The 23,657-nt window shown below is 51.1% G+C and overlaps 2 protein-coding genes across 4 annotated transcripts in view; one reads left to right on the forward strand and one right to left on the reverse strand.

The window, feature by feature from the left end:
• Casp9 (caspase 9) lies at positions 1 to 18,842 on the forward strand. 3 transcript variants are annotated; one of them, XM_087550888.1, is made up of 9 exons: positions 1 to 60; positions 2,821 to 3,220; positions 5,765 to 5,799; positions 7,334 to 7,510; positions 7,883 to 7,972; positions 8,922 to 9,069; positions 15,221 to 15,400; positions 15,884 to 15,993; positions 17,106 to 17,862. In XM_087550888.1, the coding sequence occupies exons 2-9, from the start codon at positions 3,037 to 3,039 to the stop codon at positions 17,196 to 17,198; spliced, it is 1,017 nt and encodes a 338-aa protein (XP_087407014.1). In that variant the 5' UTR covers positions 1 to 60; positions 2,821 to 3,036; the 3' UTR covers positions 17,199 to 17,862.
• Positions 18,400 to 23,657, reverse strand: part of Cela2a (chymotrypsin like elastase 2A) — a 9,885-nt gene continuing 4,627 nt past the window's right edge. The window contains exons 6-8 of the mRNA NM_012553.2: positions 23,358 to 23,503; positions 22,091 to 22,243; positions 18,400 to 18,488 (exon numbers count right to left, since the gene is read on the reverse strand). Of these exons, the coding sequence (NP_036685.1) occupies positions 18,471 to 18,488; positions 22,091 to 22,243; positions 23,358 to 23,503 (317 nt within the window). The 3' untranslated portion in view covers positions 18,400 to 18,470. The remainder of the gene's footprint in view (positions 18,489 to 22,090; positions 22,244 to 23,357; positions 23,504 to 23,657) is intronic.

Raw genomic sequence — 23,657 nt, forward strand, 5'->3', positions numbered from 1 at the left:
AGAGGCGGGCGAGAGCTGGGCGAGGGAGGGGCGTGAGGAGAGAGCGCTGCAGGGAAAGAGGTGGGGTGAGGCCTGGGTGCCGGACTAGGAGAGAGTTGGAATAGCAAGATGGGGGCGGGTCCTGGAGGCGGGGACAAAGGCAAAAGCAGAGAAGGGGGCGGGCCACGGGGCGGAGCGAAGGAACTCCATAGGGCCGGAGTGCTGGTCTATGAGGCAAGGAAGAGCGAGTCTTATATGAGGCGTGTGACGGGGCGGGGCTTGCGTGCAGCGCCAGCAGGCGGAACGAAGCAAGGACATCTTGGGGCGTGGCGAAGGGGCGTGGCCTGAGAGCGCGGGGGGTGGGGGTGGGGGGAAGAGGGGACGTGGTGGGGGGAGTGAGAGAGGTGGGAGGACTGGTGAAGCGGTGACGGGGCCTTCGGAGCTGAGGTGGCTGCGGAGGTGGAGCCGAGTGAGCTTGAGGGACCGGCCTTGGGGCGGTGACCACTGGTCGGAGCGTGATCCCTAGAGGAGCTATGTGGGGGCGGGGCGTGGGTGCCGGGGCGGGACCCGAGGCCCGGAAGCGGACGGAACCAGGGGTCCAGCAATCCGCTAGCCATGGAGGAGGCTGACCGGCAACTCCTGCGGCGATGCAGGGTACGCCTTGTGCGCGAACTGCAAGTCGCGGAGCTGTGGGACGCTCTGCTGAGTCGTGAGCTCTTCACGCGCGACATGATCGAGGATATTCAGGTGCTCCCCCGCTCCCTTGTGTCCGCCGCTTTTCCCACGGCGCCGGTAGGGACTGGGAGGTCGCAGAGAGGTTCACTGAAGCCACCGCTACGGAGCTCCCGCCCTTTTCTCCCGCTTTGCACGGTGTGCAACCCAGGCCCTGGGAAACCATGGTGTGGGAACTCCATTTTTAAAACCTTCCACAATCCAGCTCTTTTAATCCTTCAGAAGAACCCAAGCACCTCTTTTGTGGAGTGCTCGCTAATGCCACTGTAACCCACACCTTGTTAGTAGTTTAGCCTCTCTGTAGAAGGGTCCTAAACACCCACTTTAGGTTTATACTGGCTCATTGTACTTGTCACTTGCCGTCTTTGAGCCTCAGTTTCCTGGGCTGTGAAATGCAACGGTGTCATCCTGTTCTAGGATGAATGAGATAACCAAGGTGAAGCACTTCTGTGGGGCCACAGCCCCAGGACCCATGTCTTTTTTTTTAGCTGGGCTTTTATCCAAGTGCATGCTTTATAAAGGATTTCAGAAAAGACGGACATTGATACAGGTACCACCGAAGAATACAATCAAACATTTGATTTTTAAAAAAAATACATTTGAGCTTCTTTGCTCCAGTTGATGCCTCACTGCAAGTCTGAAAAGGGAATATTTCTTTTTGAGAGGATATGAGTGTCAGGCCCTGGGGAACTGTCTAGAAAGCTGTCTCCAGCATCTGGATTGGAACCTAGTCTGGTCTAGTGAAGGAAAATAGAAGAAAGTGGTGTAGAGTCATGGGGTTAACTACCAGATAATAACAAAAGTAGTCTCAGGAACACTTTCGGAGGGGCCCATGCTGGCCAAGGAAAGTGGTTTGAAGGGAAAGCCCTAGTCTTCCAGAAGGCATATTAAGGAGGATCAGAAGCCGAACTGTGCAGGGAGGCACCAGCGGCCTCTGTCGTATTTCCTTCTCCAGCTAAGTGTGGTCAGAGCAGTGTCCGACCTAGTGTTGGCAGTGGCAGGCTGTTTGAAAGGAATGGTTTGTTCCTCTGGAATCCCAGCCCTCAGGAGGTAGAGGCAGGAGGATCAGGTGTTGGAGGGGATCCTTGGCTACATACAGAGTTTGAGATCGAGTCTCTGGAAACCAAAACCAAGGGCTGGAGAGCTGCCTCAGTTGTTAAGAGCTTTGATTTCAGTTTTCAGCACCCACATGGTGGCTCACAACTATAACTGTAGTCCCTGGGATCTGACACACTCTTCTGGCCTCCTTGGGCACCAGGCACACACAGTTGGCACATATATATCTAGATACACACACATATACCTACCTACCTACCTACCTACCTACATACATACATAGTAAATGTTTAAAAGCAAAACCAAAGCAAGAAGCTAGACATACAGTTTATTTGGTACAGTGCATGTCTAGTATTCGTGAATCCCTGAGTCTAACCCCTAGCCCTATAAAACCAGGCCTGGTGACTCTGGAGTCAGGAGAGGCAGAAGTTCAAAGGTCATCCTCAGCTATGAAGGAACTTGAAGGCCAATCTTGGCTACTTGAGAACTTTTCCTTCCCCCACACAAATATGAAAGTCCCCCCCCCAACAGAAACTTCTTTTCCTCCAAAAACAGAGATGTTGGAGATCTTGAATTCTACATTTAATTCTCTTATTTTAATGTTAGGAACAAGTTTAGAAAGTTTGAAGTACCTCGTCCAAACTACTGACCACCATTTTGCTACTTTTAGTAGGGCTAATTAGCACTTAGCACAGAGCTGGACAAACACACAGTAGGTGTCATTGACAAGCAAAGACTGCAGAGGGACATGAACTCAGTACACTGCTAGATTAGTTTCTGTCTATCTACCACAGGCATATTAAGGGGGATCAAAAGCCAAACTGCGCGGGGAGGCACCAGCAGCCTCTGTCCTTCTCCAGCTAAGTGTGGTCAGAGCAGTGTCGGACCTAGTATTGGGAATGGCAGACTGTTTGAAAGGAGAGACTTGTTCCAGGGGTGGTGGTACATACCTGCAGTCCCGGCACTCACAAGGTAGAGGCTAGGTGAGAAGCGGGAGGTAGGGTGACTGTAGATGTCACTGGATAATGAGTGTCTGGTTTTCTATCCAAACAGCGGGCAGGCTCTGGGTCTCGGCGGGATCAGGCCAGGCAGCTGGTCATAGATCTTGAGACTCGAGGGAGGCAGGCCCTTCCTCGCTTCATCTCCTGCTTAGAGGACACAGGCCAAGGCTCTCTGGCTTCATTCTTGCAAAGCAGTGGGCAAGCAGCCAAGCAGGATCCAGAAGCTGTTACACCCCTAGACCACCTGGTGCCTGTGGTCCTGGGACCAATGGGACTCAAATCAAAGGAGCAGAAAGTAGTGAAGCTGGACCCATCTCAGCCTGCCTTGGGAAACCTCACCCCAGTGGTGCTGGGGCCGGAAGAGCTCTGGCCTACTCGGCTCAGGCCAGAGGTTCTCACACCAGAAACACCCAGGCCGGTGGACATTGGTTCTGGCAGAGCTCATGATGTCTGTGAGTATCAAGAGAATGTTTGGCGGGTGGGTGCATTGAGGTTACTGGGGTGTGACTCTGGGTACTGCCCCGGTTGAGATTCAGGATTTAAATGTAACGTTTGTCTTAATGAACGCTCACAGGAGAGACGTGGACTCTTCCGATCAGTCTATAGGAGATGAAATTCTGACAGCCCATGTGAGAAGCAAGCGTCTGACTTGTATCCTCATTGTTACTCACAGTGTTTCCAGAAGGGGCCGTTGCTCAGGGATTGCCTTCGGGTTCTGGTGGGTGTCTGAAATTACCCACGCCCGAAAGGAGGTGAGGGGAAGCTGGCTGTCAGGACTCGGCCCTGCGCACACATATATTGCACGAAGCATACCCCTACCTCCCTCGGTCCTGCAAAGCAGATTTTGTTAGATTCAGCCCTGGCAGCGAGGAAGCAAAGCCCCGGGAAAGAGGAATGATTTGCCTAAGATGTCAAGGCAGCAGAATGTGGGGGAAATGCAACATGTCAGCCGTGTGTGTGTGTGTGTGTGTGTGTGTGTGTGTGTGTGTGTGTGTGTGTGTGTGTGTGTCTGTGCGCATGCATGCGCACACAGGGTTCTACCACCTTCACTGCCACATTACAGGATATTCTAGAATCCTAGGAGACCTTGCCTCTTCAGTCCATACCCGGCTCCTGCAATTGAGGGGACTGCTGTCCTGGTCTCCTTGACATTTGTCACTTTTCCTGTCTTTGAACATCATTAAAAATGAAACCGTACCTTAGTAGGAGCTCTGCTGAGTTTGGTGTGTTTCACCCATCATGCCTGTGTTCCTTCATGGTGCGGACCACAGGTCACTCTCTTTCATTGCCAGCTGATAGTTGCTCCTGCTCTGAATAACCTGGAGTTACAGACTTGGCAGGGCGGGAGCACAAGACACGGACTTGGAGCAGCAACCTTACAGAGGTCATGGAGGAAGGCTTGCTTTCTGTGGCATTTCTCAGCCTGCTTTCTTAACTCAGGACCACCTGCCCAGTCATGGCACTAACAACAGTGGGCTGGGCCCTCCCCTGTCAGTCACCATAGACTTGCCTACAGGCCAACCTCATGGAGGCATTTCTCATTGAGAGTTTCTCTTCCTGACTTGTATCGAGTTGATGTAAAATTAGCCCAGACCCTGTAACTTTTGAAGTCCGTTAAAGGGAAGAATCCTGAAGTTCTGAAGGTACAGTTGGCTGACCTAGAAGGATGAGGAATCGTTTCTGTGTGTAGTCACCTCATGACAGGAGGCAGATGATACAGGGGACCCATTGCCTATCTCCCTCTGGGGAATGTCATTTGGAATCATTAGGAAGAGCAGTCTGGACCTGAAACTTTCTGCTTTCTGGTAAAGTTTATTTTATTGACTTTGTGTGTGTGTGTGTGTGTGTGTGTGTGTGTGTGTGTGTGCACGTGAGTGAGTGCACACCTGCATTTGTGCATCGTTGCACACGTGTAGAGGCAGAGCACAGCCTCTGTGCTGGCCCTCCCTTCTACCTGGTTTGTGACAGACACTATTGTTCATTACTACTCGAGTCAGGTCAGGTGGCCTGTGAACGTCTTAGGGTCTCTCTTCTGCCTCCCATCTCAGTGTAGGGGTGTCTGCCTCCCATCTCAGTGTAGGGGTGCTGGGATTACAAGTGATTTCTACTACATCCAACTGTGTGCGGGTTCTGGGGATCCAGACTCCGGCCTTCTCAACCTTGTGTCCAATGCTTTACCCACAAGCCAATTCCTAGCTCCTCACGAGGGATTTGATGTCCTGTGGTGAATGTGTATTCTCAGTTGCAGCCCAGTTCTGAGGAGAAATGTTAATCCAGAGGGCTGGAGGTTGGTAAAACACTAAGTTAGCATGTGCTCTGACTTCCTCCTCTCTTTTAAGATTTGTTATTTTTATTCTATGTATATGGGTGTTTTGCCTGTGTGTGTGTATGTGTATGTACACATGATGTACATGGGTGTGTACTGCATACATGCCTGGTGCCCACAGAGGCTCACTAGGGTGCCATATCTCCTGAAACTGGACCTGACAATGATCCTGAACTGATCCGGATGTGTTTGCTGGGATTTGAACCCTGATCCTCTGCAAGAACGCTCTTGTGTGCTGAGCCACCTCTCTATCCCCTCACGCCACCTCCCTTGCTCCTTTCCGTGTGGCATTTTGTATGAATGGAATCATGGGCTCTGTATTTCAGTGGCTGCCTTGTTTGCTTTAACATAACCTCTTGCTCTCCGATTACCCAGGGCATTGTGGGTATCACGAGCAGGCTCCTCTTTAGGATATCCCCCAGAGTAGCTGAATCATAGTTTGAGGCTTTGGAATAAGACCTCAGTGAACATTTTTGGCCAACTCCTTACAAGGGTGTAAGTGTGTGTTTAACTTTGTTGGCAACTCTTAGATACTTTGCCATACTGTCGGTGTCACGTGACTCTATTCTAAAGATCCCACTTCTCTCTCACGGGAGCTGTCCACACAGCTCCTTGGCTTTTCCCAGATGAACCTCAACACCCCCATTTCTTCTTTCTCCCGTTTTCCCAGGTACTCCAGGGAAGATCGAGAGACATGCAGATATGGTGAGTCCTCATGTGATTAGGGTTGTTCCCCCAAGCCTGGCTGGCGAGTGCGGGTACAGTCAGCACTCTCCATGGCTCCTGACCCCAGCTGGAGCACTCTGTCCTGTCCGCCCAGCTGCCCCTGTAAAGTCAGAGCTCGAACCCAAAGAAGGGCTACAGCCTCTGGGGCGTCCACTCCAGGGCAAGCCACTCAAGCTATTCTCGAGTATACTTCACATATGTATTCTGTGGCTCCCATGTGCTGGGGACAAGGGGACAGCAAGACCACTCACCCTACAGAGCCCTGTGCTAGGGAGAAAATTAGGCAGAAGAATATTTAATTATTTTCAGACCCATGGGCTCAAACAGGCTGTGGAAAGAGGAAGTTCAAGGGCCCTGAGCCTGGGTGAGAGCTGCCTCAGGAGATCAGAGGCTGGGCCCTGGCATGAGACTGCTCTGAAAGAACCTTCCACATGACCCTCAGTTGAGCCCTGGGCCAGTCCCTCTGGGCAAATGTGTCTGGATTGGTTGTTTTTTTGTTTTTTGTTTTTTGTTTTTTTGCTTGTTTTTTTCATTTTGGGGGATGGGGAAGTTCAAGACAAAGTTTCTCTGTGTAGCCTGGTTTCCCAGCAGGAACTCACTCTGTAGACCAGGCTGGCCTGGAACTCACAGAGATCCGCCTTCCTCAGCCTCGAGAGTGCTGGGATCAAAGGTGTGGGTCACCATCCCCAACTCTTTGTTTGGTATTTTTAAGGAATTATTTTGTGTGTGTGTGTGTGTGTGTGTGTGTGTGTGTGTGTGTGTGTGTGTGTGTGTGTGTGTTCTGCCTACATGTACCACGTGTGTGCAGTGCTCATAAGCCTGAAGAGGGTGTCGCATCTCCTAGAACTGGAGTGACAGGAGGCTGTGAGCCACCATGTGGCACTGGAAATTGAATTGAAGTCCTCTATAAGAGCATATGGTGCTCTTAATTACTGCACCGTCTCTCCAGCCCCTTCCCCCCTCCATTTCTGTATTTTTGAAACTAGAATTTATTATTTAGCCCAAGATGTTCTAGAACTCAATATAAAGCCCCCAAATCACTTTGAACTCATGAAAATCTTCCTTCCCAACTTACCTGGTTTATGGGCTTTTTTTTTTTTTTTTTTTTTTTTTTTGGAGGAGGGTGTTGTTTTGTTCCTTTGAGACAAAGTCTCTCTGTGTAGACTAGGCCTGAGCACAGAAGTCCACCCGCCTTTGCAATTCAAGTGTCGCCATTAACCGTGTGTGCCACCATGGCTGGCTGGGCTTTTGTGTGGGAGCCACTTAGCTGACGGTTTTCCACCCCCAAATACTAAGATGGCGTTCAGTTCTCTCAGGGAGTGGCACACACCTGGCGCTTGTCTGGCTCTTCCTGTGGGTTTTCTCACTGGAATGCTGGGTGGAGTCCGCACTGCCCCCCATGACGAGTGCTGGCACTCCAGACTTGACCACTTCCGTGAGATCCAGGAGTCCCTGCCTCTCCCGAGGGGTGCCCTGAGCCCCCTGATGACACTGGAAACCTGTTGTTACACAGGCATACACCCTGGACTCGGATCCCTGTGGCCACTGCCTCATCATCAACAACGTGAACTTCTGCCCTTCCTCAGGGCTCAGCACACGCATTGGCTCCCACGTGGACTGTGAGAAGCTTCAGCACCGCTTCTGCTGGCTGCGCTTCATGGTGGAGGTGAAGAACGACCTGACTGCTAAGGTATAACCGCTGTCCCCCAAGGAACAATCCCCAGAGAAGCCTCTGTGTCCACAGGCCTGTGGAGGTGACCTGGGCAACTGGTGCAAGCATCAGATAGAGAGAGGAGGTCTGAGGACCGGCTTTCTTAATGCTGGCCATTTAACCTCTTATGCCTCGGTTTCCTGGTTTAGAAGCAAGAGTAATGGTCCCCACAGAGTCATTGTGGGGATTAAATGGCCAGTGACTAAGCACAGCACCAATGGTGGCGTCTGCTGACTGCGTCTGTCCCAGCTTCAGCACTGGGAGCAGAGTGCTGTGTCGTGGCCTTTGGCCGGATCCTGTAAGTCAGATCTCCATTGGAGCCCCTGCCTTAACTGTAGCCTTCCCTCCTAGAAAATGGTCACGGCTTTGATGGAGATGGCGCACCGCGACCACCGTGCCCTGGACTGCTTCGTGGTGGTCATCCTCTCTCATGGCTGCCAGGTAGGAGGCCTCTCTACAGCTCTGCCGTATCCCTGCCCCTCTGTGTTCGTGGCCCCTTAGCTTTGGGGAGGAAGTGGAAGTGGTGAGGCCTTTGTCCCTCCTGCTGTGTTTTCAGGGCCATGTGGTCCTCTAAGGAGTTGCCTTTGTGGGTGGGAGGGGGATGGGGAGGTCCTGTCCAGGATGGAGAAGGAGAACCTGTCTGCTCAGCCCTCCTCCCTGGTTCAGAAACCAAATGCAGCTGTCCTGGTTCTCTATGTCTGCTGTGTTCCATGGAGAATGTTCCAGGTCCTTTCCTATCGGGTGGGACACAGGACACTGGGACCCATCTGATGCTTTGGCCACTAACGTACTAATTTATCATGGCTAAGCCCCTACTCCTATCCGGGTCTTCGATCCTTCATGTTTTAAGTTGAGGGCTTGAGGGCCAGTGAGATGGCTTAGCGGATAAGGGTGCTGGCTGCCAAGCCTGACAACTTGGAGCCCACATGGTGTGGGGAGAGAGCTGACTCCTACAGACTGTTCTCTGACCCCCAACATGCATGGGGGTAGCCTATGCACAGACACTCAACAACAACAACAACACCACCAAGATAAATGCTGTTCTGTGTTTGGCTGCTTCAGAGGGTATGGAGGACCAGAAGGCTGACTGTGGAGGGCTAGGCGAGGCCTGGGAATCAGCATTTGTACAAGCCTATGGGTGACGTTGACACTGGTGGCATGGGGACAGACCGTCTACACACAGCTGACCTGCACTCAGGCTCCTTGGCTCCCATAGTTAAGTGAGTCTGAGTCCCTTAGAATAGACGCTGACCCGCCTGGTCCATCTTGGTTAGTCAGTGTGCCCGCCTAGGGCCCTCTCCACACAGAGCCTTCGGACAGGCCTCTGGATTTCTACCTAGAGTCTTTTGTAACTGAGGTATTTTGGTAACCACGGTACCTTGTCCTCTAGGCCAGCCACCTCCAGTTCCCGGGTGCTGTCTATGGCACAGATGGATGCTCTGTGTCCATCGAGAGAATTGTGAACATCTTCAATGGGACCGGCTGCCCCAGCCTGGGAGGGAAGCCCAAGCTGTTCTTCATCCAGGCCTGTGGTGGTGGTGAGTGGACTCGGGCCTCCTGTGAGCACAGCAGGCAGGGAAGGAGCCACTGCCTCTTCCCTTCCCCACCTCAGTCCCTCACTGCATCTATGGGATGCTCCACACACGTCACTGGCACACGCCACTGGTACATGTATAGTAGGACTTCCACCTCCCCACCAAAGGCCTAGCAACATCTGAGTTGGCTGCAGTGATGCCACAGGTCTGTGTGAGCTTGATCTCTTCAGTCCCAGAGTTCCCATAAAAACAGAATGGGGCAGGGGAGGTAGCTCCATCTGTAAAGTGCTTGCCATGAAACACGGAGCTCATGAGTGTGAGCCAGGCACGCACACATGTATACGCACACACATATGCTAACACATGCTAATATTCACACACACACACACACACACACACACACACACACACACACACACACAGAGCAAAGGAGATTCTACTGTCCCAGGGAAAGTGCACTGAGCCTCAAGGAGAAACTAAAGAATTTAACTCGTGGAATTCCCAGGAGCCTGGGGATGTGAGGGACTTCGAGGTTTTGCTTTGTGCTTGGTGCCTTACTGTTTTCTGTTGCTATAACTGAACACCACAGGCTAGGTAATACATAAGGAGGGAGGGTTATTCCCTCACGATCTGGAAGCTGAAAATCCAGAACCAGGGTGCTGGCTCTAGTGAGGGCTTGTCGAATTCTTGTCCAATTTCAATGTGGCAGGCAGCTTCTGGTGACAAGATAGTACCTGTGCTTGCTGCCACCACCGCCTCTCTCGCTCCCCCACCCACTCTCTCTCCTTATGACTTTTAAGAGAATTTGAACTTCTGTACTTACAAGATCACTGTAAACAGCCATGCCTGGGTATTTACATCCCAAATGTTGCCCCCAAAGAGTTATTTATTTATTTTGCATGAGTGCTCTGTCTGCATGTACACCTGCACACCAGAACAGGCATCAGAACCCAGTATAGATGGTTGTGAGCCACCATGTGGTTGCTGGGAATTGAACTCAGGACCTCTGGAAGAACAGATAGTACTCTTAATCGCTGAGCCATCCCTCCAGGCCATACTTTTAATCCCAGCACTCAGAAAGCAGGGACAGGTGGATCTCTTGAGTTCAAGGCCAGCCTGGTCTACGTAGTGAATTTCAAGCCAACCAAATCTGTACAGTGAGACCCTATGTCTTAGTTAGGGTTTCACTGCTGTGAAAAGACAGACACATGACCAAGGCAAATCCTATAAAGGCCAACATTTAATTGGGACTGGCTTACAGTTTCAGAGGTTCAGTCCATTATTGACATGACAGGAAGCATGGCAGCATCCAGGCTGACATGGTGCTGTAGAAGGAGCTGAGAGTTCTGCATTTTGATCCAACTGCAGCCAGAAGAGATTCCCAGGCAGCTAGGGGGAGGGTCTATTACACACTGGGCAGAGCTTCTAAGCCCACCCCCACAATGATGCACTTCCTCCAACAAGGCCACACTTCCTGATAGTGCCACTTCCCATGGGCCAAGTATATTCAAACTACCACAGCCTATCTCAAAAATAAATAAGAGGGGTTGGGGATTTAGCTCAGTGGTAGAGCGCTTGCCTAGTAAGCGCAAGGCCCTGGGTTCGGTCCCCAGCCCCGAAAAAAAGAAAAAAAAAAAAAAAGATACAGCAAACCTCTGACTTTGACATTACATGCTTTTGTTTTGTTTTCCAAGCCTGGAACCTGCTGCTCTTTCTTACAAAGCACAAATAAACCAGCAAACAAACAAATCTAGGTGCCTGGGAAATGGTTCAGTGGTTAAGCACTGCTGCTGTTCTTTTTTTTTTCTTTTCTTTTTCTCGGGGCTGAGGACTGAACCCAGGACATTGCGCCTCCTAGGCAAGTGCTCTACCACTGAGCCAAATCCCCAACCTCACTGCTGCTGTTCTTATAGAGAGAGGACCAGAGTGTGCTGTCCAGCACCTAAAACTGCTTGCACCTTTAGGCCCAGGGCATACAGTTCTCTTTTCTTACTCGCCTCCCCACCCCAATATGCTCACACATTCACATACACATATCCACATAAATAAAACTTGATACTTTTATCTTTTTTCTTTTACTCTCAAGCAACTGAAATTAAAGGATAAAAACATTTTGAATTTTTTTTTTAAATCTAGAATTAGTGACACTCAACTGTAATCACATTTGGGAGGTGGAGGCAGAAGAATCAGGAGTTCAAGGCTACCCTCAGCTACGTGGTGAATTTGAGGCTAGGATGGACTATATAAGAACCTGTCTTTTAAAAAAAAAAGTCCTGGGGTTGGGGATTTAGCTCAGTGGTAGAGCACTTGCCTAGGAAGCGCAAGGCCCTGGGTTCAGTCCCCAGCTCCGAAAAAAAAGAAAAAAAAGAAAAAAAAAAAGTCCTCATCCTTGGAAGCTAAAACAGGAAGATTACCTGAGTCCAGGAATTTGAAAACAACCTGGGAAACAAGGAGAGTGTACGTGTGCGCACACACGTGTATACACACACTCATGCACTCACACATATGCACACCTAAGAACAAAACAAATGAATTTGTTTTAGCGCACTAGGACCTCTGACATCCTGTCCAGGAGTCTCTTCTATGGAGGCCCTGGGCTTCTGGCTGTCTGCCTTGTCCCTGCACCCGAGCTTCCAGTGAAGTGACCGCTGTGAGCCAGGGGGCTGTCTGGCTCGCCCTAGGGACAGGGCACACCCCCATGTCCTGTAACACAGGTTCTGTGGATACTTGGCCCCATTCTGTTTGGGATCAACTAGGGGAACAGGCCTTAGGCATTCAAGAAGTATTTATTTAGCACCTGTGTATACAACAGAAGAGAGAGGGTGTGACCCTTAGATTTTATAATTTAACGTGAACAGTATAAGTCGCTACAGGATTTATGCTTTTAGGCTGACAGTGAAGGATTCAGGATGTGTCAGTAAATCCTGGATTGGTCACTAACTCACTGCATAGCCCTGGGCCTTCATCTGCAGAAGTCTCAGTGAATGGGGGTCATAATACCGGATGCTCGAGTTATACATATGCAGCACCCGCCCAGCTCCTTTAAATAACTGAGAACCGCCAGGCGGTGGTGGTGCATGCCTTTGATCCTAGCACTCTGGAGGCAGAGGCGGGTAGATCTCTCTGAGTTTGAGGCCAGTCTGGTCTACAGAAGTTCTAGGACAGCTCAGGCTACACAGAGAAGCCCTGTCTTGAAAACCGAAAACAAACCAAGGCCAAACAAAAACCATAAAACAAAACAACCCTGAAATCCCATATACCCCCCACTACCTCCAGGGCTCAGGGGTACCCGCACATCCCCCTCTTGTTGCCAGTGCTCTTTGGTCTAATGTTGACATCCTGGAGGGAGTAGTTGAGCCCTCCAGCCATGGAGATGCCCCCTTGTTCACCCTATTTCTGTTCTAGGGTGTTTTGAGATGATGTTCCAAACCCAATCCCTGAAAGACGCAGAGAGAACAAGGAACAGAGCTGTATGGGATGCCACAAACTCCCAGGCTCCCAGGACAGCTCCCTGTTTGCTTGTCGCCTCTCCCACCCCCCATCCCCTCACCCCCCACCCTGTTTTCAGTAACAAGTAGGATTCTTTCTTTTGGTTCTTTTTTTTTTTTTTTTTTTTTTTTCTGGAGCTGGGGACGGAACCCAGGGTCTTGCGCTTCCTAGGCAAGCGCTCTACTACTGAGCTAAATCCCCAACCCCAACAAGTAGGATTCTGGTCCCACACACATGACTGGTGCTACTCTTCAGACTTCTTAGCAGGGTCATCAAGGCCTTTGATGACCCAGACTCTGCCACTGTGCTTGCCTACCCATTCCTTTGCACAGCCTTCCCAGAATGCTCCAGGCTCCTGGTTATTAATTTCTTTTTTTTTTTAAGATTTATTTTATGTATATGAGTACACTGTCACTGTCTTCAGACACACCTGAAGAGGGTATTGGATCCCATTACAGATGGTTGTGAGCCACCATGTGGTTGCTGGGAATTGAACTCAGGTCCTCTGGAAGAGCAGACGGTGCTCTTAACCACTGAGCCATCTCTCCAGCCCCTGGTTATTAATTTCTTGATTTGTATATTTTGAGATGTAACCCTGGCTGTCCTGGAACTCACTGTATAGACCAGACTGTCCTCAAACTCATAGCCATCTGCCCACCTCCACAGGGGATCAAAGGTGTAGACCACCACACCTGACTGTTTTGGTTTTCTGTCTTATGCATATGGGTGTTTTCATGTATGTTCTGTGGACCACATGGGCACAGGGGCTGTGACAGCCAGAGAGGCCATGAGATCACTTGGCACTGCAGTTGGAACAGGCTGTGAGCTGCCATGTGGATTGGAACCAAACCTGGATTCTCTGCAAGAGCCCCCAGTGCGTTCACCCGCTGGGCCATCTCTCCAGCCCCGACTCTCCTATATCTCTGCATATAGTTTATTCCCATTGCCCCCAGGAAGTCTTCCCTGTTGCCCCCTTCCTTGACAAGGCTGATCCCAGCACTTGGGAAGCAGAAGCAGGAGGGTCTGTGAGTTCCAGGGTAGGTAGTCTTCATAGTGAGTCTCAAGACAGCCAGAGCTAGAGAGAGAGACCAAAAAAAAAAAAAAAAAAAAAAAAAAAAAAAAAAAATTTCAGGCTCACCTGGGCTACATGAGATCCTGTCTACCCTCCTAAATTATTCCCCCTTTTGGAATTCTAGTCTTTTCTTTGTCTAGCTCTGTCTTTGCCAGGAAGTATGACCTGTGTTTAATGCTGTTGCCACCTGGTGGTGCCATGTCACCTATGGACAGAAACAATGCCATCCCTGCTCCTGCCTGGCTAGGTACCCTGTTTACACACATGCAGACGCCAGCCCAGGGTTTTGTTCGCTCTACTGTTGCTGTTTTCAGAGTCACTATTTTCATTTAAAAGGTGACGTGTCACCTACCCTCTGTAGGTGTGGCATAGAACCAGGCTTTGAAAATGCCCCCCAGAGCCAGTAATGGATGTGGTGCTGTCAGTGTGTCATACAGTGTGACGCCCTTGAGGAGAACCCGGTGTGGCTCAGACATGCCCCGCTGTCAGTCCTGGGGGAATGCCTCCTGCTGGACGTTGGTATGGGGGGTCAGCCTTGCCTGTAGACATATTTGTCCTCACCTGGGGCTCAGCCTTCCTATACAGTTTGCAGACAGAATGACACATGAACAGACATGTGGCTGGTGTCTCTGTCTGTCTCGTTCTTCTGCTTTCCCATGTCACCTCCCAACAGTGGCCACCACCTTTCAGCTCCCGCTAGTCAAGGGATCTCCGTAGAGGGCCTTGGGCTGCACTGCGCTATTTCCTTAGGAAATTGTGGGTTGATAAGAGGTGTACACATTGACACAGATCTTGTTAGCTGCGATGCGTGTATGTACGCCCACACACATAAAATGTAGCCTGTATGTTCACACTTGTGCATGGTCGTGGAGGTCAGAGGGCAACTTGGAGTCAGTTCTCTCCTTCCACCCTGTGGGACCCAGGCTTGGCCGCAGGTGCCTGTGCCTTCTGAGCCATTTTGTCAGGCCCCCCTTTTTGGTATAGTTTGGATTCTCTGTTTTGGGGTACTATAAAATAATTAATTAGGGTATTAATTAGGGTAGCTTAAAAGATACCAGTGATTGGGCCTGTTAGCACAGACCTGTAATCTCGGCTCTTTAGGAAGCCAAGGCAGGGTGATCAAAGCTCAAAACCAGGCCCCGGAGAGATACATCAGCAGCTAAGAGCACATGCTGTTGCAGGGGACGCTGTTCAGTTCCCAGCACACACGTGGGCAGCTTCCTGTAACTGCAGGTCCAGGAGATCCGACACCCTCTTCTGGCCACTGTGGGTAACTGTACTTATGCACATACCCTACCTCCACACATACTGTGTTTATGCCTTTAATCCCAGCACTTGAGAGGCAGAGGCAAGTGAATCTCTTGTGAGTTCAAAGCCAACCTGGTCTACATATTGAGTTCCAGGCCAGCCAGGATTGCATAAGTGAGACCCCATCTCAAAACAAGCGTGCCCCGTCATATCCAGTTTCTGTTTCCTTCCCGGATGACAGAGCTCACATGTGAAGCCTTCCAGTCCAGACCTTTTCCTTTACAGAAGCACCCTGTGCTGAAGTGACATTCATGACGTTAGGTGACTGTTTTCTGCTTCCTGCAGAGCAGAAAGACCATGGCTTTGAGGTGGCCTTCACTTCCTCTCAAGACAAGGCCTTCGACAGTGACTCTGAGCCAGATGCTGTCCCATACCAGGAAGGCCCAAGGACCTTGGACCAGCTGGACGCAGTGTCAAGTTTGCCCACCCCCAGTGACATCCTTGTGTCCTACTCCACCTTCCCAGGTGAGCTCATCTGTGCAGCCGCCCCTAGCCCAGGGCAGCTGTGCCCTGAGGTGGTGTTTCTGCCAGGCACAGCCTATGGGGTCCTCATCAGGTTCTTTACCTCTCCCAGCCCCACCTCAGGCTGAAGTAGGCAAGGCATGAGGATTAAGAGCAGTAATCCTAGCTGAGGTTGTCTTGGGGAATACACTGGGAGGGTGGGGGTGGGGCACTAGTACTTCCCTCAGCTCAGTGCCTGGCATAAGGTGGTAAGGTGCATCCTTCAACCTTCTTGAGACCCCTGGCTTCTCAGAAGCTGAGAAAGAAGGAGACACAGCCAGTCAAGTGGTATTGAGGGTGAAGGCTAGCAGGGAGCCAGGAAGATGGGGTCACCCTTGCCACGTGCCAGTGAACCACAGTCTGGATCTGGCCACAGCCTGCACACTCCGCCAAGGACTGTGCCCCTCTGCTTGGCAGTGGCAGACGTCAACCTTCCCCCTCCTGTAGGTTTTGTCTCCTGGAGAGACAAGAAGAGCGGTTCCTGGTACATCGAGACCTTGGATGGTGTCCTGGAGCAGTGGGCTCGCTCGGAAGACCTGCAGTCCCTCCTTCTCAGGGTGAGCAATTCTTCCTGAGGGCAGAGAGGCCTGCAGAACAGGGCAGCAGGCCCTAGCCAGATGCAAAGACTGACAGAGAATCAGGGAGTGCTTTGCCTCTCAAATGAGGAAAGTGACCATGGTGGTGACGTTGGTCCTGTTTGCAAAGTGTCATCTTCCCTGCCTACTTAGAGGCAGATGCCCAGACACAGATGAGAGTGATCTTAAGGGCCAGGTGGGCTGGCTCAGTGGCAAAAGTGACTCCCTGAACCCCATGCCAGTCCCCGCCACATGCTCTCTTTTTAAATAGGGTCTCATGTAGCCCAGGCTGGCCTAGGCCTGTAGTGGGCAATGACCTTGAACTTTTGATCCTCTTGTCTTTACTTCCTGGGTGCTGAAATTGTAAGTGTTGACTGCCACACCCAGTTTATGCAGTGCTGGGGGCCAGTGGAGCTACATCTCCACCCCATGTCATCAACTCTCGACTGTACTGTTCGGCATTGCGATACTGTCCTAGTGTGTCCCCTTCCTGCAGGCCTCAGTGAGAAGGGGGGGGGCATAACAGCCCGTCCCCTTTCAGGGCATTTGTTCTCCATGTGGACCCTGAGGGTTTGCTCAGATACACACTCTGGGGGTATAGGGGTCACTTCTGGTCCTGAAATGGACCCTACAGGGCAGGGGACAGCCAGGGCCAAGCAGGACACATGTGGTCTCTGGGTCATCTTTCCCCATCTTTCTTGCCCCCTCCCTCAACTTTTCAGTCCGATTAGAACTGAATTTTTGCATAAGAAAACTTGACCAGGTGGTGGTGGCATATATCTTTAATCCTCGCACTTGGCAGTCAGAGGCAGGAAGATCTCCCAGTCCAAGGCCAGCCTGGTCTACAGAGTGAGTTCCAGGACAGCCAGAGCTACATAGAGAAACCCCGTCTGAAACAAGACCAAACCAAACCTTGAATTTTCCATTCTTTTACAAAGCTAAGGGGTTTGTTCTATGACCCACCTCAGCAGGTTGTAGGTGGAGTCGTCTTCAGACGTCCCCTTCAGTGGCCCTCTCTGTGGGGCCCCTCCTCAGCCCTTGCCTCAGTCAAGGCCCCTGTACTCACAGATTACCGCTGTGCTTCTGTTTTGCAGGTCGCCAATGCTGTTTCTGAGAAAGGGGTTTATAAGCAGATTCCTGGCTGTTTTAACTTCCTCCGGAAGAAGCTGTTCTTTAAAACTTCATGAGTCAGGGGCTGCTCTCTGCCTCATTTTTCTCCCAAAAGCCTTCATGGCCTGGAGTAGGCCAAGGTCAGAACTGTCCCGTGAAGCAAGGATTTCGAACTGGGGCAGGCTGCTCTTCCCCGTTTCCCATGCAGACAGGCTCCTAGCAGCTTCCAGGTTGGAGGAGACGTGGGACGGTGGGAGGGGAGGAACAGAGTACTGTGGATGCTGCCTGGCCGCTTCATCTGTGGTTAGGGACTGTGGCCTGGGACCCCCAGGCCTCTCTAGAACAGGGCTTCTCTGCCGATGTACCACGGACACATGAGGTTGTGTAATCCTGTCATGGGACTGCCCCGTGTGTTGTAGTGTTTTGAGCTGTCTCTGGTCTCCACCTGAGCACCCCTCCTGAGTTCTGCCAACCAGACATGTCTTCAGGCATTGTCATGTGTGCCCTGGGGGACATTACAGCACCCCCCTCCCAGGGCCATCGCCCACAGGGGTCTGTGGCTGCAGACACCAGCATCACTGCTTCCCAGACCCACAGTCCAGCTGGCCCAGTGTGAATACCTGGATCTGGACTGCGTCTCATCAAAGTTTCCAGAAGGGTTAATTCTTCCTTGAGCACAGTATTTATCCTTAAACAATAAATCTTAGGCAAAAGGACTGTCTTTTGCCTGTATCATCCCCACCCTCACTCTGCTCTTCCTACAATGGAGACTAGCTTTTTCCTGAGTATTTCTCTGTGTTCCAAGGTCTCGGCCTGAGCCCAGGAGTTGACTGAGGTGGGAGCCAGAGTCCCCACTGATCAAGTCTCCTGTCTGTTGGTTACCCTAGTGGGGACACCTGGACAGTGTCTCCCAGTGTCTTCCTTGCTAAGTGAGCCTGGTCCTCCAGTGGCAGTGACTGGGCAACAGTGACATGCTGGCCTCCCCTGGGAAGGGTACCATCCCCGTCTTTAAAGCTGTTCTGACTTCATTCTGGTTTCCTCTGGTCTTTGCTGTGTGAACATTCACTTGACCGTAGATGGTAGGGGTGCCAAGCCTTGTTTGTTTATTTTTGAACCGGGCTCTGACTTTGTAGCCCAGGCTAGCCTCAAAGTCTCCATCCCACTGCTCCCGAGTACAGGGATGATAGCTTGTCACTGCCGCAGGTTGGGCCACAGGTGTTGCTTCCAGGGCCCTGGTTAGGGTGTCGGGTTAATAAGACAGACGCATCCCATGGTGTAATTCGTAAGTCACTTTATTACTGTGTCCCTTCCGTGCGTTCCCAAGGTGACAGTCACAGAGATGCCTTTGCTTAGTTCTTTGCAATCACCTGCAGGACACACAGGAGAGTGACGTTAAGCTGAGGGCTGAGCACTGAGTTCAGTGACTTCTCAGGGCCAAGAGGTGCGGTCGCAGTTTTCCCCTCCTGTCAAGAAGGGTCTTGGCCCAGAGTCCTGCTTGGGCGTCAGGCCCGGAAGCCGGGAATCGATTACAAGCCAAATGTACAGATGGGTGTGGTTTTTTGATGTAATTTGTTTCTTTGTTTTTTTTTTTTCTGAGACTGGGTCTCCCTGGGTAGCCTTGGCTGTCTTGGAACTCACCACATAGACGAGACTGGCCTTGAACTCACAGAGATCCGCCTGCCTTTGCCTCTGAGTACTGGTATTAAAAGTGTGCACCTCTACACAGGCCTATTTGTTTCTTAAACTTACTATTTGAGGCACTAATGTAGTGTATGGGGTGAGGCTCTCACTTATCTCCCATGACCAATTAGCAGGATCAAATACTTTTTTTGGGTGTGTCTTCCGTGCTGAGATGGAGCCCGGGGTCTTACATTCTATGCACCTGTTCTACTACAGAGCTACACAATAACTCTTAACCCTTGGGCTTCTTTTTTTTTGGTGAGCTGGTTTTCTCATAACTCAAGATGGCTTCAAAGTTGCTATGTTGCCAAGGATGACCTTGAATTCCTGACCCTCCCCCCTGCACCTATGCTGGGTTCCTCCCGTGCTTCTGACATGCAGGTTCTATAACCAGCTGAGCTTCAGGTTTTTGTAGCACAAACACACAGAGCACAGGGATCTGTGTCTGAGGTCGCTCACTGCAGCAGTGTGGGCAGCCGTTCAGAACAGAACCCAGAGCCAGGTGACAGGCTCGCACATTTAATCCCAGCACAGGCAGGGCAGGAGGCAGGAGGCAGAGGCAGGTGGATCTCTGTGAGTTTGAGGCTCGCCTAGTCTACAGAGTGAGTTCTAGGGCAGCCAGGGCTACACAGAGAAACCCGGTTTCGAAAAACAAAAACAAAACAAAAATCAGGACCCAGAATAAACGTCTCTAGTGATGTTTGTGCTGAAGACACTTCACAGTTCACAATGACCACTGAGTTCATTAAACAAATAAAATGTGACTGTCGTGGCTTTTGTTAGAAGACAATCTACACAAGTAGTTGTGGGAGTTTCTTTGTTGTTTGTTTTGAGGCTGGGACTCACTATGTAGCCTAGGCTGGCCTCATTACCACCATGCCTGGCTGGTTTTGAGAACAGGGTCTCATGTAGCTCAGGCTGGCCTTAAAACAATCCTCCTGCCTCTGACTCCCAAGTACTGGCCATTATACATCTGTACCCCACGTCTGGCAATACAGGACTTTTTGGTTTGGTTTTGTATTTTTGGCTTATGCACACAAGGCCCAGATGAACACATAGCATATAATTCACAGTGATTGCCTCTGTAGAGTGGGACAAAGGTGAAAGCCAGGGGATCTTCGTTATTTGCGTGATACGCTCCTATGTTCCTTTAATAAGCAATACTTTTATATTGCTGGAATTTTTCAGTGGTCATTTGCCAAAAGGATGAATGCCGGGGTCATTTGTGCCTTTTGTTGGCTGCTTGTTGGCCTTGGTTCATCACCTAAGGCTATCTAGGCAGGTGTGCTCTGAGGCACCCCCTCAGGGTTGCAGCTGTTTGTGTACACACACACACACACACACACACACACACACACACACACACACACAGAGCCTTGGGCTGGGACCTTGTGAGGCTCCTATTGTCTCCTCTGCAGCTTCTCCAGGGACAGCTGGCTGCTCAGCGCTCCACCCCTGCCTGTCCTGTCCTCCCCTCCTAGTCCCCCAGCATTCTCCCCCAGTGGCTGCTCTCCCAGGAATGCAGGAGCTCCGCCCAGGTAACCAGCAAGTTTTGCTTTCCCCTTTTCGACTTCCTGACTCCTACCCTCGGCCATCTGCCTTGCTGTGCCGCCTGTGGCTGGGAACAGCAGGTGCTGGGACAACAGGTCACGCTTTGGGTCCCGAAGGTGCTGCCAGTCTCAGCTGTGAGCTAACTAATGCAGCAGCTGGGACCACAAAAGACATCTGAGGAGCTGGCTGAGACAAAGGCCAGAAGCATCTTTCCAACCAATCACCGCGGCTCCTTTGAAATGCTCTAAGCTGGCTTTAGAGTCCCCTCTGTCAATTTTTTTTTTTTTTTTGGTTCTTTTTTTTCGGAGCTGGGGACCGAACCCAGGGCCTTGCGCTTCCTAGGTAAGGGCTCTACCACTGAGCTAAATCCCCAGCCCCTCTAACTTACTTTTAAAAGAGCAAAATCAATTTTAAAAAAGATTTAAAAAAAGCATTTACTTGCTGTGTGCGCATGTGTGTACCACGGGACACCCGGGACTGAACTCAGGCCATCTATAAGGCTTGACCCCAAGCCCCTCTATCCCACTGGTCCATTTCTGAGCCCTGACAAACTTTCTTGGGAGCTCTGGGGCCGAGTCTAGCTGTGTGCGGAACAGACCCAGCAGACAGACAAAAGACTGAGAAGCGGGCAGGTGAGAGCCGGCAAACTTGGAAGCTCCCTCAGGCTGGCTCTGACAGCCGGCTCCCTCAGGCACTCGCTCACACCTGCCGCTTCATATCTGGTTTTCCAGCAGTCTAATTCAATTTAAGGTTCCCTGCACACCGAGCTGGAGATAATGAGCCAATGGCAGCTTCCCTTCTTCATGGGCGCTGCCACACGAGCCAACACCCTAGTCATTCTGTCGGACACCGGGCTGTACCCCCTGAGGAGTCTGGCTCGGTTCAAGTCCCATTTTACAGAAAAGCAAACCAAGGGGGCGGAGTTAAATACACCCTATGGGCAGAGTCCTCCCCCTTCCCAGCATTCCTCTGCAGACTCCATGTTCCTTCATCCTCACCCAGGGCCCCTTGACTGCCAACTTCCTCCTGCTCTGCTGCCTCCCTGACTGCCCCTGTGTCCTTAACTGCTCTGACTAGCCAGCGTGTCTCTGGGTTCCTCCTGTCTCTGCTTCTCCAGCACTAGGATAACACTGGCTACCACGCTTGGCTTTTTACATGGGTCCTGGGGATTGATCTGCGGCCTTTGTATTTGCGAGGCACGCACTTTATAACATTCCCTCTGTTATTCTTTTAATAATTTGGGATTATTATAGTAAAAGGGAAATCGAGCTTCCAGAAGAGGACTTTCTGGGGACACACAGGCACAGAAGATTAACTTATGCCGGGGAGTGGCCCAACATAGAACCGAATAGTCCTTTGTCCCGGGGCAGATGAGACAGTTGGCCTTGAGGGAGTTGGGGGAGCACTCTTCAGGGGAATTAAGTGCTAAAAACTAAGGTTGTAGGGGTCTCAACCTGGGTGTGGGCTTTGCAGATAAATATCACTGACAGCACTGGAGGGTGTGGTCTGGGCTTACATGCCCATATAAAGAGATGAGATCCACTTGCTGCCCCTGGGAACCCCAGCGGGTCTCATCACGGTGGGCGGGCCGTGGGCTCAGGGATGACAGTTCTTTTTTTTTTTTTTTTTTTTTTTTGGTTCTTTTTTTTTCCGGAGCTGGGGACCGAACCCAGGGCCTTGCGCTTCCTAGGTAAGCGCTCTACCACTGAGCTAAATCCCCAGCCCCGACAGTTCTTACCGAGTTGATCCAGTCGATGTAGTTGGAGACCCTGGTGAAGACAGATGGCTTACGGGGGTAGTTGCAGCCCAGAGTGGAGCCAAAGCTCACAATACCGTGCACCTGCCACTGGCCATTAGATGCCTGGCAATTCAGTGGTCCGCCGGAGTCCCCCTGAGGAAGCCAGAGTGGGGCGTGAAGAGAGGAAGAGGGTGCCCAGTGGGCCCTATTGTTCTACGAGGTCACTGTCCTCAGGAGCTGGTATTCACTTTTTGGATACTGAGCCTCACAACGTGCCTCTCCTGCTTCAGCCTCATAAATGCTGCCATTACAGGCGTGGACTATCATGTTGGCATCGCTCGCCACTTATTAATTAATTTATTAATTAAAAAAATCAGGGTCTTTCCATTTAGCGCAGGCTGTGCTAAACTGTGCAACCCTCCCTAGTGCTGGGGTGGTAGGTATGTGTCCCAAGTTGGCAGCTATGCCCTTTCTATGCCTTTTCTTGTTTCACTCTCATGAGAGCGCGTCAGTCCAGCGGAAGCTTTTCTGGTTCACAAGTGAAGGCAAAACTGTTCAGAGGCCCGAGGGAGACCATGGAGTGAGTGAGTGAGTGTGTGTGTGTGTGTGTGTCTGTCTGTCTGTCTGTCTGTCTAGTAGTTAAGACACTGACTGCATCTGAAGGTGTGGGGGCTCCCTTCCCCCTTTGTCTTCCTCTGCAGAATCTGCCTGTACCAAGTCCTTCGGTTCCTGACACTGTCTTTAAGTAGATTTCTGTAGCAGCTACCAAAGGGGCTATCTTGGGCCGTTTACTGTGGGATGACAGTAATGGGAGACCTGGATGAGATTCAAGAAAGACTAAAGACTTCCCAGCAGGGCTGGAGAGATGGCTCAGTGGTTAAGACTCCTGACTGCTCTTCCAGAGGTCCTGAGTTCAATTCCCAGCAACCACATGGTGGCTCACAACCACCTGTAATGAGATACCCTCTCCTGGTGTGTCTGAAGACACCTTCAGTGTACTCATATAAATAAGTCTTAAAAAAAAAAAAAAAGATTTCCTAGCAGTTAGGCAAAGAGAATGCTACAGGGCAATGGTACTTACAATATTTTTCTGGGGACAATTAGAACGAAGGCCAGTTTCTGGAATGTTCCAGAACAATTAACAGGGTTCCAGCCCAGGAAGGAGGGAGAAGATGAATCCTAGGACACCCCACTACCCCAACTCCCCCTATGCCACATCCACGCCATGTTTTGCTGTAGACTGAGACACCCGATTGTGGATACTCACATTGCAGCTGGAGGTCACACCGTCGCCACCAGCGCACACCATGTTGGTCTTCACGGAGCTTCCCCACCAGCTAGCGCTGGAGCAGGTGGCATAGTCCACAACCAGCAGACGGCCCTGCTGCAGGACGTCAGGAGTGGCTCCGTTGGCTGAATGAGACCACAGAGAAGGCATGAGGGGGCAAAGAGACTCCCACATAAAGAGAGAACAAGGACTGCCAGGGATGTGCTTGCCATGAACGCAGGAAGACCTGAGTTCAGATCTCCAATGCGCGCGGAAAATGCCAAGTGTGACTGTGGGGGT

Source organism: Rattus norvegicus, chromosome 5 (assembly GCF_021556685.1).
Source record: "Rattus norvegicus strain SHRSP/BbbUtx chromosome 5, alternate assembly SHRSP_T2T, whole genome shotgun sequence".
Lineage (NCBI taxonomy): Eukaryota > Metazoa > Chordata > Mammalia > Rodentia > Muridae > Rattus > Rattus norvegicus.

Bases quoted from the DNA above. Each gene is read 5' to 3' on its own strand.
- Casp9 (XM_087550888.1), top strand. From the start codon at position 3,037: ATGGGACTCAAATCAAAGGAGCAGAAAGTAGTGAAGCTGGACCCATCT. The intron at 9,070-15,220 runs GTGAGTGGACTC...TGCTTCCTGCAG, and splicing joins CATCCAGGCCTGTGGTGGTG to AGCAGAAAGACCATGGCTTT. The intron at 15,401-15,883 runs GTGAGCTCATCT...CCCCTCCTGTAG, and splicing joins GTCCTACTCCACCTTCCCAG to GTTTTGTCTCCTGGAGAGAC.